General features: G+C 47.9%; 1 protein-coding gene across 1 annotated transcript in view; it reads left to right on the top strand.

Moving 5' to 3' along the window:
* Positions 1-7,738: 7,738 nt before the first annotated feature.
* The window catches only part of rhpn2 (rhophilin, Rho GTPase binding protein 2), a 62,561-nt gene continuing 56,500 nt past the window's right edge, over positions 7,739-13,799 (top strand). Inside the window, exon 1 of the mRNA XM_072595775.1 lies at positions 7,739-7,981. Coding sequence (XP_072451876.1) covers positions 7,913-7,981 — 69 coding nt within the window. The 5' untranslated portion in view covers positions 7,739-7,912. The remainder of the gene's footprint in view (positions 7,982-13,799) is intronic.

Raw genomic sequence — 13,799 nt, 5'->3', positions numbered from 1 at the left:
TCTTTATTACATTCTGTACCAGTCCTTTTGTCCAAGGTTGCTCCTTTCAGTAGTTTCTTTTGTTCCTTGCTGCCCCCTGGAGTTTCAGACATCTCCCCAGTGCCATTGCTTCTTCCCGTCCTGCTACTGACCACACAGACACCACTTTTCAGCGTACTATTTGACTCTAAGAGGCATCATTGCTGTATCTGATGTTGGGCCCTCACCAAATCTATACCAGTCCTTTGTAGGAAGGGAGTGTACACCCACTGGGAGCAGGAGCCTTGCAGTAAACTATTTGACGCTAACAGCCCCATTGTCTCACGCATCGCATAGAGTGTTAATGAATGTCGTGTTATGACCCATCTCTGAGCAATTTCCCCCAATTCCCTATATTCTAGATGCCCCAAATTGGTAAACTCTGGGCTGAGGAGGAATGAACCGGTTCCCCCTCTTTACTGACATCGCCCTGTTTGGCTGGTCACAGTGAGGCTCATTTAAAGACAGATTCCTTTCCTTCTGTTTACATTTCTCCCAAATCCAAATAAACTTGTGCTCAAAAAGGACCTGAGTTCACAAAAAAAGGGAGTTTACTAATTACTAAATGCAAGGAGTAATTGAATTGCACGTAAACCCAGACTGGAAACAAGCGTATAAAAAGTATATAAAAAGAAATATAAAAAGTAAAACAGAAACTGTACAGATCAGTTTCTGAATTGCTCATGAAGTTAAAATACAAAGACATCACAACTATTTGTGAAAACGCCAGCAGAGTTCAGGTTGCCAGTTGATCATGTGATCTCAAGATTCTTGGTTTGTTCGACTGATTGAAATTTTTTTGTCCCAATTCCTTCTGAACCAGCTGGCAGCAATTCGAGTGTGCAGCTTCCTCACCATCTGTTTTCCCTGCAATCCAAGGGTGTTTAAATGGCTGACACACTGGGGTGTCTGGCCATTAACACACACTGATTAATGCTGCAGTCAGTTTTTAACCCCAGTCCTATCTATTGTTGGAGAGTAAAGCAGATGTGTGCGAGAGGTGCATGTCTGCTGAGTGGCCAGGGACATTGGCAGAAGTGGGGACTGGAGATGCTGGAGATCAGAGTTGAGAGTGTGGTGCTGAAAAAGCACAGCAGGTCAGGCAGCATCTGAGGAGCAGGAAAAAAATCGACGTTTTGGGCAAAAGCCCTTCATCAGGAAGATTCAGATGCTGCCTGAACCTGCTGTGCTTTTCCAGCAACAGTCTAATCTTGGCCAGGGACATAGTCTGCCCCTCAATATCTGTTCTTATTAGACCTTTCCCTGTGTCACTGACCTTTCACAGATGTTACATTCCAAAGTGTCACATGCAATTTTTTCCAGACTGTCGCTGACTTTACTGGTGCAGGATTTCTCCTGTCATTGTTCTCTTTTAAAAAGACACACAGTTTAGGAATTAAAAGAGGGAAAAAAATGTCTATAAATACCTCAGGGTTCTGATACATCTTTGCAACCGTAGCTTTTGGCAGCATCAAAGAGTGTTTTTGTACAATCTCATTGGTTTGATATTTCCTTCAAAAAGGAAACAATTGCTGGGCCACGACAACAAATTGGAAAGCTCTTTCAGAGGGAGCCACAGGTTCAATGGGCTGAATGGCCCCCTGCTATGTTAAGTCATTGTTGAGCTGGTTATCCTGCGTCATCAAATGCTAATGTTCTTACTGAAATTTTCATCAACTCTACCCAAACCAGATCTTAGATTTGCTACACAATATGTAAATCACCACAGCTCCACTCTCTCTATGTAAATCTCCCAGCACGGTGGCTCAGTGGTTAGCACTGCTGCCTCACCGTACCAGGGACCCGAGTTCGATTCCAGCCTCAGGTGACTGTCTGTGTGGAGTTTGCACATTCTCCCAGTGTCTGAGTGGGTTTCTTCCGGGTGCTCCGGTTTCCTCCCACAATCCAAAGATGTGCAGGTTAGGGTGGATTTCTCATAGTGTTAAGAGATGAGTAGGTTAGGTGCATTAGTCAGGGGTAAATGTAGAGTAATAAGGTAGGGAAAAGGGTCTGGATGGGATACTCTTCAGAGAGTCAGTGTGGACTGGTTGGGGTGAGGGGCCTGTTTCCACACTGTAGAGATTCTATGATTCTTCACTGTCCCCGTGTAACTCTCACAGCTTCACTCTCCCCGTGTAATGTTCCCAGCTTTATTCTCCCCATGTAACTCTCATAGTTCAAAGATACAGACCTTTGAATTTGTCCATTCTCTTAAAATGATGGACTGAATGGCCTTTTCATGCACTGTAACAATTCTGAGATTATAAAACTATTAAACTATTAATTATATGACCAAAAGATTAGTCAGAAAATAGGTTTTCAGGGTCTCCCAAAGGTCGAAAGTAAGGGGAGAGGGGAGAGATGGAACAGGGAAGGGAGGGGAAGAGGGAGAGGGGGTGGGGGCAAGTAAGATGGGGAGAGGTGGAGAGAGAGAGAAGATGGAGGAAGGAGAAGATGGAGGGGTTGAATGGGAGGGTGAAGAGGGGGAGAGAAATGGAGAGAGTGAGAGGGAGAGGTGGAGGGAGGGAATTCCAGTGGTTGGAGCTGGGACAGTGGCCAAAGCTCCATCGATTGTGGGGGGAGACTCAAGAGGGAGGATACTCAAGAGGGCAGAAAATAAGGATTGTAGATATCTCAGAGGGCTATGGGGTTAAACAACTTACAACGATTGGGAGAGATTGTAAACAAAGATCAGAATTTTAAAATCAACACATTTTCTGACTGAGATTAGATTAAAGAGCACAGAGAGTGAGGGGAGGGGAAGGGACGGTAGAGTGAGAAGAGAGTTAGGGAGAGTGAGGAGAGGGCAGGGTGAGGTGAGGAATCTGTGAAGGAGGGTGAAAGGAGGATGAGAGGAGAGGACATTTTCAGTGGGTTTTGGGTTGTCTCTAGTTTGCGGAGTGTTGACTGTGGGATGGTGGCCAAACCTACAGGGAAGTTATTGTGTGGGAAAGAGTTTGAGGCATGTTCAGTGGGTGACTGTAGCTGGTCTGAGTAACAGTGTGAAAATAAGGTCAGAACCTCAGCTTGGGTTCGAATGTGACACTGTGATTATGTACAGTGTTCCTTTACCTCACCCTACAGACAGGGAGAATGAGGTAGCCAATAGTTAGATAACAGAGTGTTTATAATTCTCTGCTTCGTTTTGAGATCTCTGCCTGAGATCTCCCTGTCATTGTCACCAACGCCTGTAGCCCCAAGCTAGCATTCATTACCCATCTCCAATTGCCCAGAGGGCAATGAAGAGTGGGTCTGGAGTCACATGTAGGTAAAAACAATGACTGCAGATGCTGAAAACCAAATACTGGATTAGTGGTGCTGGAAGAGCACAGCAGTTCAGGCAGCATCCAACGAGCAGTGAAATCGATGTTTCGGGCAAAAGCCCTTCATCCTGATGAAGGGCTTTTGCCCGAAACGTCGATTTCGCTGCTCGTTGGATGCTGCCTGAACTGCTGTGCTCTTCCAGCACCACTAATCCAGTATGGAGTCACATGTAGGCCAGACCAGATAAGGATGGCAGATTCCCTTTCCTAAAGGACATTTGTGAACCAGATGGGTTTTTCTGACAATTGGTAGTGTTTTCTCAGCCATCGTTTCTCCCCCCAAATTTTTACTGAATTCAGATTTCACCAGTTGCTACAGTGGGGTTCAATCCCACTTTCCCAGTCCTTTAGTGTGGGTCGTAGATTACTATTCCAGCGAAGTTAACAAACAGCCACTATCTTCACACTGAGAAAAAAACTATTTTCTAATCAACCTGTTCAGAGATGTTATTATACATTGCAGAAGTAGGTGGGACTTAAACCCAGGCCTCCTGGCTTAGAGGTAGGGACATTACCATTGCACCAGAGGAGCCCACTGAATCATGGACCAAGGAAGAGAAATGTAATTTGGGTGCAAATCAGTCACTGTCCAATGACTGACAGAACCAACTCAGGAGGCAGACCGACCTCTGTCAGTTCCAGGAACGTTCCTCAGTAATTACACAGGAAATGATCACCACAGTATTCTCTGGAGTGGAATTCCCTCTCTGCTGAGAGGACGTGAACTGTAACTGGCTTTATTCCTGATGAAGGGCTTTTGCCCGAAACGTCGATTTCGAAGCTCCTTGGACACTGCCTGAACTGCTGTGCTCTTCCAGCACCACCAATCCAGAATCTGGTTTCCAGCATCTGCAGTCATTGTTTTTACCTCGTGAACTGTAACTCCCTGACAACCTGCTTTCAACAAAACAAATTCCTCCAGCACCTTGGCCAGAGGCTTAGAGTGAAAGAAACTGGATAGGCCCAGAATAGCACACTCAGGTACTTACAACCATGACACATCATTATTTGAATTTCAAAGCTGTCCTTTCTGACTGGAATACAAGCTCACAGCTAAACAGACACTGAGTACAGCACGGAGCCAACGGTACTGAATGAGGAGTTCTGTAAACTACATTATTTCACTTGGACAGGGGATTATGGTCTTGCTCAGTGGGACAATAAAACTGGAGAGGAAATGAGTACAATTGGCAAGGACACACTCATTTTAAACTGCATGTATCATCCTGTTCCCATCAAACACTCCCAACGCAGGGATAGTACGGGGTTACATACAGAGTAAAGCTCTCTCTACATTGTCCCCATCAAACAGTCCCAGGACAGGGACAGCGCAGGGTTAGATACAGAGTAAATCTCTCTCTACACTGTCTCCCATCAAACACTCCCAGGACAGGGACAGCATAGGGTTAGATACAGAGTAAAGTTCCCTCTACACTGTCCCCATCAAACACTCCCAGGGTAGGGACAGCACAGGGTTAGACACAGAGTAAAGCTCTCTCTACACTGTTCTCCATCAAACACTCCCAGGACAGGGACAGCATGGGGTTAGAACATAGAACATAGAACAGTACAGCACAGAACAGGTCCTTCAGCCCACGATGTGGTGCCAACCATTGATCCTCATGTAAAGTAAACCTAATGTACAAACCCTCAAATTTCTGTGACCATATGCATGTCCAACAGTCTCTTAAATGTCCCCAATGACCTTGTCTCCACAACTGCTGCTGGCAACGCATTGCATGCTCTCACAACTCTCTGTGTAAAGAACCCGCCTCTGACATCCCCTCTATACTTTCCTCCAACCAGCTCAAAACTATGACCCCTTGTGTTAGCCATATCTGCCCTGGGAAATAGTCTCTGGCTATCGACTCTATCTATGCCTCTCATTATCTTGTATACCTCAATTAGGTCCCCTCTCCTCCTCCTTTTCTCCAATGAAAAAAGTCCGAGCTCAGTCAACCTCTCCTCATAAGATAAGCCCTCCATTCCAGGCAGCATCCTGGTAAACCTCCTCTGAACCCTCTCCAAAGCATCCACATCTTTCCTATAATAGGGCGACCAGAACTGGACACAGTATTCCAAGTGTGGTCTAACCAAAGTTTTATAGAGCTGCAACAAGATCTCACAACTCTTAAACTCAATCTCCCTGTTAATGAAAGCCAAAACACCAAATGCTTTCTTAACAACCCTGTCCACTTGGTTGGCCATTTTAAGGGATCTATGTACCTGCACACCAAGATCCTGCTGTTCCTCCACACTGCCAAGAATCCTATCCTTAATCCTGTACTCAGCTTTCAAATTTGACCTTCCAAAATGCATCACCTCGCATTTATCCCAGGACAGAGACAGCATGGGGTTAGATACAATGTAAAGCTCTCTCTACACTATCCTCCATCAAACACTCCCAGGACAGGGACAGCACGGGGTTAGATACAGAGTAAAGCTCTCTCTACACTGTCCTCCATCAAACACTCGCAGGACAGGGACAGCATGGGATTAGATACAGAGTAAAGCTCCATCTACACTGTCCTCCATCACTTGCAGGACAGGGACAGCACGGGGTTATATACAGAGTAAAGCTACCTCTGCACTGTCCCCATCAAACACTCCCAGGACAGGGACAGTACGGGGTTAGATACAGAGTAAAGCTCCCTCTGCACTGTCCCCATCAAACACTCCCAGGACAGGGACAGTACGGGGTTAGATACAGAGTGAAGCTCCCTCTGCACTGTCCCCATCAAGCACTCCATGCATAGGGACAACATGGGATTAGATACAGAGTAAAGCTCTCTCTACACTGTCCTCCATCAAACACTTGCAGGACAGGGCCAGCACGGGGTTAGATACAGAGTAAAGCTTCCTCTACACTGTCCCCACCAAACACTCCCAAGACAGGGACAGCATTGGGTTAGATACAGGTAAAGCTCTCTCTACACTGTCCTCCATCAAACACTTCCAAGACAGGGACAGCATTGGGTTAGATACAGGTAAAGCTCTCTCTACACTGTCCCCAACAAACACTCCCAGGACAGGAACAGCACGGGGTTAGATACAGAGTAAAGCTCTCTCTACACTGTCCTCCATCAAACACTTCCAAGACAGGGACAGCATTGGGTTAGATACAGAGTAAAGCTCTCTCTACACTGTCCTCATCAAACACTCCCAGGACGGGGTTAGATACAGAGTGAAGCTATCTCTATACTATGCTGTCAGAGCTAGTACACATTGGGTGACCGGAGTTGTTAATTGGACTGTACTAACAATCACCATGTACTGTGTGGGCTGATGCCTCACTCCAGACAACATCACCAGAAAGTCTGTCTTCAGCTGGAGCTACCCGAACTGATGCATGGTGACAACTCCATCCTGAACCTTTCCCTGTGAGATACCTGTAAACACTGACATTGGGCTGGTTTGGGGATGAGCAGGGAAAATTCTGCCTGAAACATTTCTCCCTCAACATTCACATAAATGTACAATTCCTTTCAGTCTGTCATTGTAGAATCTTGCTTTGCACAGATTAGTTGGCCCAGTTCGTTATATTACAGCTATGACCACACTTTATAATGTCTAGGAGAGGCTGCAAGTACATTATGGAGTTTTGGTTTAATGGAAGTCACTAAATAAAGCATCCCAGGAGATACTCTGGGAAAGACCCTGTTCGGTGGGCAGACCATGGGAATGGGGTAGATTCTGGAGGAGGGGCAGATTCTGGGGAGGGGCAGATTCTGGGGGAGGGGCAGATTCTGGGAATGGAGTAGTTCCTGGGAATGGGGTAGACTCTGGAAATGGGGTAGACTCTCGGAATGGGGTCGATCCTGGGAATGGGGTCGATCCTGGGAATGGGGTAGACTCTCGGAATGGGGTCGATCCTGGGAATGGGGTCGATCCTGGGAATGGGGTAGACTCTGGTAATGGGGTCGATCCTGGGAATGGGGTCGATCCTGGGAATGGGGTAGACTCTGGGAATGTGGTCGATCCTGGGAATGGGGTCGATCCTGGGAATGGGGTAGACTCTCGGAATGGGGTCGATCCTGGGAATGGGGTCGATCCTGTTCCCAGTTGATTGATTCCAGAACAAGGCTTCAGTTTCAGGATAAGATTACAGCCGGATCACGGGATGACTGGGTGCTGATTGGTGGATTTACTGAGGTTGGGATCTGGGGGGGGATCTGGGGGGGATCAGTCGCCGATCTTTGATGAATGTTTGCTCTGTCCTGGGGATCTGGTCTCTCCGCCTGTGATTGGTTGTTTGACGGGGAGGGGGCGGATCCCGGGCTGAGGTTTTAAAGGGATCCAGCAGCGAACCCGGCTCCAGTGGAGCGGGGATCGACCCAGAGACACAGATACGATCTACCGGGACGGGCTGACCCAGACCCCAGACCCCAGACCCCAGACCCCGGACCCCGGACCCCGGACCCCGGACCCCGGACCCCGGACCGGGCGGACAGAGCGAACCCGGCTCCAGTGGAGCGGGGCATCGACCCGGAGACAGGGATCTACCGGGACGGGCTGACCCGGACCCAGGACCCCGCGGACAGAGCGATCCGGGATCCAGAGTCGATCCCACGATGACCGACACCCTCCGGACCAGCGGCCATTCGACCAGTCCATCCGGGGACAGCAGCCATTTCCGTAAGGTCAGTGGCCCGGGGATCGGGGGGATCCCGGGGTTTCGGGATTGAATCGTCTCCAGCCACTTTCCGGTAGATTCTGACCGACCGCACGGTCACTGCAATGATCCAGTCTGCCCCTGGGGGGGCCTGTCTGTGTCTCTCTCTGGGGGGGGGGGGGGTCTGTCTGTCTCTGGGGGGGGGGGGGGTCTGTCTGTCTCTGGGGGGGGGGGGGGGTCTGTCTGTCTCTGGGGGGGGGGGGGGGTCTGTCTGTCTCTGGGGGGGGGGGGTCTGTCTGTCTCTGGGGGGGGGGGGGGGTCTGTCTGTCTCTGGGGGGGGGGGGTCTGTCTGTCTCTGGGGGGGGGGGGGTCTGTCTGTCTCTGGGGGGGGGGTCTGTCTGTCTCTGGGGGGGGGGTCTGTCTGTCTGTCTCGGGGGGGGGGTCTGTCTGTCTCTGGCTGTGTGTCTCTCGGGGGGGGGGGGGTGTATCTCTCTCTTTCTCTGTGTGTGTCTCTCTCTCTGTCTGTCTGTCTGTCTGGGGGGGGGGGGGTGTTGGGGTGAGGGCCACTGCCTGTGCATTGTGATTGTATAAATGTGAAAGGGGTTGAGGGACGGTACCAGATAGAGATCAGGCAGTAAATAGGAGAGCTGAGTACTCATGTGCTGGAGAGAATTCTGAAGCAATTTTATGTGAGATTCTGAATCACAGTGAGGAAAGCTGAGTGTTTATTTATTAATGGTACATGTGAGCAGGGAACCATTTAATGTCCATCCCTAGTTGCCCTTGAGAAGGTGGTGGTGAGGTGTTCTCTTGAACTGCTGTAGTTTATTTGGTGTAGGTAGCCATGGAGAATCAGAGAGATCTATAGCACAGAAAAAGACCCTTCAGCCCATTGTACCTGCACCAGTCAATAACAAGTCAATCACCTCACTATTCTAATCTCATTGTTCAACAGTTTACCCATAACCTTGTACACTTTGGCATCACAAGTTCACATCTAAATACTATTTCAATGTTACATAGACCCAGAAAGCTGTTAGGGAGGGAATTCCATGATTTTGATCCAGTGACAGTGAAGAAACAGTGATATATTTCCAAGTCAGAACAGTGAGTGGTTTGAAGGGGGGCTGTTCCCATGTACCTGCTGTCCTTCCCCTTCTAGATGGAAGTGGTAGTGGGTTTGGAAGGTGCTGCCTGAGGATCTTTGGTGAGTTTCTTCAGTGCATCTTGTAGATGGTACACACTGCTGCTACTGAGTGTGGGTGGTGGAGGGACTGGATGTGTTACCAACCAAGCAGGCTGCTTTGTCCTGGATGGTATCAAGCTGCTTGATTGTCTGGATGGGTGCAGCTCCAATAAGTGGGAAGTATTCCATCATACTGTTGACTTGTGCCTGATTGATGGGGGTCAGGCTTTGGAGTGCCAGGGGGTGAGTTACTCACTACAGGATTCCTAGCCTCAGACCTGCTCTTGTAGCCACTGTGTTTACGTGGTGAGTCCAGTTGAGCTTTTGGTTAATGATCACCCCCAGGATGTTGACAGTGGGGGATTCAGTGATGGTAACACCATTAAATGTTGAGAGGTGGTGCTTAGATTGTCTCTCATTGGTGATGGTCATTGCCTGGCATTCGTGTGGTATGAATGTTACTTGCCACTTGTCGGCCCAAGCCTGGATATTGTCCAGATCTTGTTGCATTTGAACATGGACTGCTTCAGTATCTGAGGAGTTGTGAATGGTGCTGAACATTGTGCAATCATTCCCACCTCCTGATGGAGGGAAGGTCATTGAAGCAGCTGAAGATGGTTGGGTCTAGGACACTACCCTGAGGAACTCCTGCAGAGATGTCCTGGAGCTGAGATGACTGACCTCCAACAACCACAACCGTCTTCCCATTTGCCAAGTATGACTCTAACCACTGGAGAGCTTGCCCCCCGATACTCATTGATTCCCATTTTGCTTGGGCTCCTTGATGCCACATTGTCAGGTAGATGCCAGTATTGTAGCTGCACTGGAACAGCTTGGCTGGGTGGAGGGGCAGCAAGTCTCGCAGCTATGTCTTTAGGACCTGACCAGCTCGCTCTAGTTCTGCTGCCAAGCCCCCCTCAGTGATGAATGTTGAAATCCCCCACCCAGAGTACATTGTGTCGTTGCCACCCTCAGTGTTTACTCATAGCAAGGTTCAACATGGAGTATTGATGCATCAACTGAGGGAGGATGATACATGGTAATGAACAGGAGGTTTCTTTGCCCACGTTTAATCTGAAGCTATGAGACTTCATAGGAAGCAGAGTCAATGTTGAGGACTCCCGGGGCAGCTCCCTCCCACTATACCACAGTGCTACTGCCACCTCTACTGGGTCTGTCCTGACAGTGGAACAGGACATATCCAGGGATGGGGATGATGGGGTCTGGGATATTGTCTGAACAGTCTGATTCAGTGGATATGACTGTCAGAATATTGCTTCCTTAGTGACAAATTTCCAGTCCTGGCAACCTCCTCAATCTCCTCTGTATCTGTATAGTTTGTTGACACCCTTTCTGTGATGAGGTGACAATTCCAGCATAACCTCCTTGCGATATATTCAAAAGGTAAAATCGCCATGGGGAGAGAGAAAGAGACCAACCGACCCCTTCATGGGATAAACAGGCGGTTGGCAATGCCCTGCATCACAAACCAGCTGTCCAGCCATTTTTTAATAATACAACAAGATTTATCTTCCAAAACATCGTCATGACCTTCCCTGTGATCCTCAGGGATCTGTGGATATTTACTCCAGTCCCCTCACTTTCTCTCTGTTCATTTTGGATTTCTCTATCTGATTTGACCTTTCCGAATGCATCACCTTGCACTACTCCCAGCTGAACTCCATCTGCCACTTTTCTGTCCACCCAATTGATATCTTCCTGCAGTCTCCAGATTCTGTCCTCATTATTGACCATGCAGCCAGTCTTTGTGTCGTCTGCAAACTTCTTGATTATGTCAAAGTTATTAATAAATAGTACAAAAGGAGCAGATGTATTACGGAGCCCCAGTGAATGCCTCTTGAACCAGCCTTGCAGTTATTAAACACCACCAACCATTGCCTTTCATTCCCTGCCACTGCACTGATTCTCTATCCAGCTTGCTACACTCCCTTCGATCCCAACCCTGTTTTATTAATCAGTCTGTCATACAGGACTTTGTCAATTGTAAAAGTTGGGTAGGCATTATAAAATTGGAGTGTTTGGACTGTGATGTTGAAACTGTCTCCTCAGTCTGATTGGTTGAGGAGGAGTCACTAATTTCAGGTTGTTGTGGAGAGTTCCGAAGGCCATGGATTTGATGCTACTGTGTTAGTCTGTGTAACACCACAGAGAGCCAGGTCCCACAAAACATTTACACAGCTACAGGATCACAGATTTACATGCTGTCTGGATTCTGTAATTATGGGTTTTACTGTACATCAGTGTCTCACTCTCACTTACAGCTGACTGACAAAACTAAAGAGAGGGGATTGATATTAGGCCATGGAGAGGGTGGGGGATGGTGTTGAATAATTTAGTAAAGGGTTTGCCTCATTAGGTGAAGCTGTCTGGTTTATAAATCAGGGGTGGCCATTTGTTGATTGCTGGGATGGGGTGAAGTGGTGAATTGTATAATTAAAATGTATCACTGTTTAACAAGAGAGTGTGCAGTGTAATAGCAACCCTGTGTACATGAACGGCAATGGGAAGGTTGGGACTGCTGAGGCTGGATTGGCCAGTATTTTATTCCTGAGCTGCTGATGTTTAAACAGGTGACTCATTAGTTATCTAGAGTCAATACAGTTACTGCTTCTGTATCTGCAATGTTTAGTTTCTTTCTGAGCTCTCTGAACTGAGGCAATCGAAGGACTTAGAGGTACCTACTCAGCATCATCCCGCTTCTCCTTATCATTCACTCTCTCCCTTGGATACCTCAGGAAATCAGCCAGGGTTCCTGCTCCTGATCACTGTCCAGTGACTGACGACCGCGAAAACCGGGACAGGGAGGAAGATTGGATGAATGAAGCTGTTTCTCCCTGTTTGTGGGGCCCACAGGATTGGCTCTCCCTCTGTGAGCCAGAGTAAATAAGTGAAGATCATCAGGTATGCCCTGATGCTCCCGGTGCAGGGCCCAGTTGCCCTGAGGGTAATGGCTTGGCTACCAAGTTTCTGGGTATAAGTGGAGTTGTTGTGATGAACTGTTTAAGTTGTGTAAAATGTGACAAGGTTTGGGAGTAGGCCATTCAGCCTGTTGAGCCTGCTCCACCATTCATTATCAGCACGGCCTCTTTCTTGTATAAACTCAGTGACTTGGCCTCCATAGCCTTCCATGGGAGAACATTCCACAGATTCACTACCCTCTGAGTGTAGTAATGTTTCCTTGTCTCAGTGCGAAATCGCTTACCCCATATCCTGAGACTCTGACACCTGGTTGTAGATCCCACACCCTGGGGGGAAACTTCCTCCCTGTATCTAGTCTGTCCAGCCCTGTTAGAACATCAGATGTTTAACTCGATCCCCCTCATCCTCCAAAACTCTAGTGAATACAGGCCCAGTTAAACCACTCTCTCCTCGTAGGACATCCCTGGGTATCAGCCCAGTAGAAGCTTCACTGCACTTCCTCTGACAAGAATATCCTCTCTCGGAGAGAGAGGCCAAAACCGCATGCAGTATTCCAGGTGTGGTCTCGGCCAAGCCCTGTCTAACTGCAGTAAGACATTCCGGATTATTGAATTCGAATCCTGTAACAATGAAGGCTAACGTACCATTTGCCTTTCTAATTGCTTGCTGCACCTGCCTGTCTGCTTTAATTGGTTTACACAGACACCAAGATCCCTTTGTACATCCACATTTCCCGATGTACACCATTTAAATAACACTCTTCCTTTGTGTTTTCCACAATGAAGGATATAACATCACATTTAGCTGCTTGCCCATTCCCTCAGCTTGTCTCAATCTCTGTGAAGTCTCCTTGCATGCTCCTCCCAATCCTGCCCAGTTTCTGTTCTCAGCAAATTGGGAAAGGCTGCATTTGGTTCCCTGACCCAGGTCATTATTGTTTATTGTGAACAGCTGAGGCTGAAACACGGCCCTCACGAGTCAATGCCTGTCACCCTCAGGGAAACCTCCCATTTATTCTCATTCTCGGTTTCCTGTCTGTTTCCAGTTCTCAATCCGTGCTCATACATTACTCCCATCCCATGGACTTTTACCTTTACCCACTTCCCTCTGATGAGAAACCTTATCAAAACTCTTCGGAAACACCACACCCTCTGGCTGTCCCTTGTCTCGGTGACTAGTTACAGCCTCAAACAACACCAGTCAGTTTGTTCATCATGATTTGCCTTTCATAAATCCACGCTGACTTTGTCCAATCCCATTAGTGCTTTTCAAATTTTGTTATCACTTCTTTTATTGTAGACTCCAGCATTGTCCCCATTGATAGGCTAACTGGTCCGTCATTCTGTGTTTTCTCTCCCTCTATGAATTTTGGGGTTGTATTTTCCACCCTCCAATCTGTAGGAATTGCTCCAGAGTCTGTAGAATTTTGGAAAACGATCAGAAATGTATCCAATATTTTCCGGGCCCCTTCCTTTAGTACTCTGGGATGTACATTATTAGGCCTTGGTGATCTGTCAGCCTTCAATCCCATTCATTTCCCCAGCACCGTTTTCTGTCTTATACTCAGTTCCTTCAATTCCACTCACTTGAAGCCTTGCTTTAGTGCCTTGGTTTGTGGTACTTGGCTAGTTCACATTGTCTTGTTCTGACTTGTTCTATTACAGTGCTGTCTGTCTCTAGGGCAGCTCAGGGTGGGTGCTGAACATTGCCCAGGCCAGTG

This window comes from Chiloscyllium punctatum, chromosome 26, assembly GCF_047496795.1.
Source record: "Chiloscyllium punctatum isolate Juve2018m chromosome 26, sChiPun1.3, whole genome shotgun sequence".
Classification (NCBI taxonomy): domain Eukaryota; kingdom Metazoa; phylum Chordata; class Chondrichthyes; order Orectolobiformes; family Hemiscylliidae; genus Chiloscyllium; species Chiloscyllium punctatum.
Note: the sequence above shows the minus strand (reverse complement) of the source record. Positions and strands in the feature narration are given on the sequence as shown.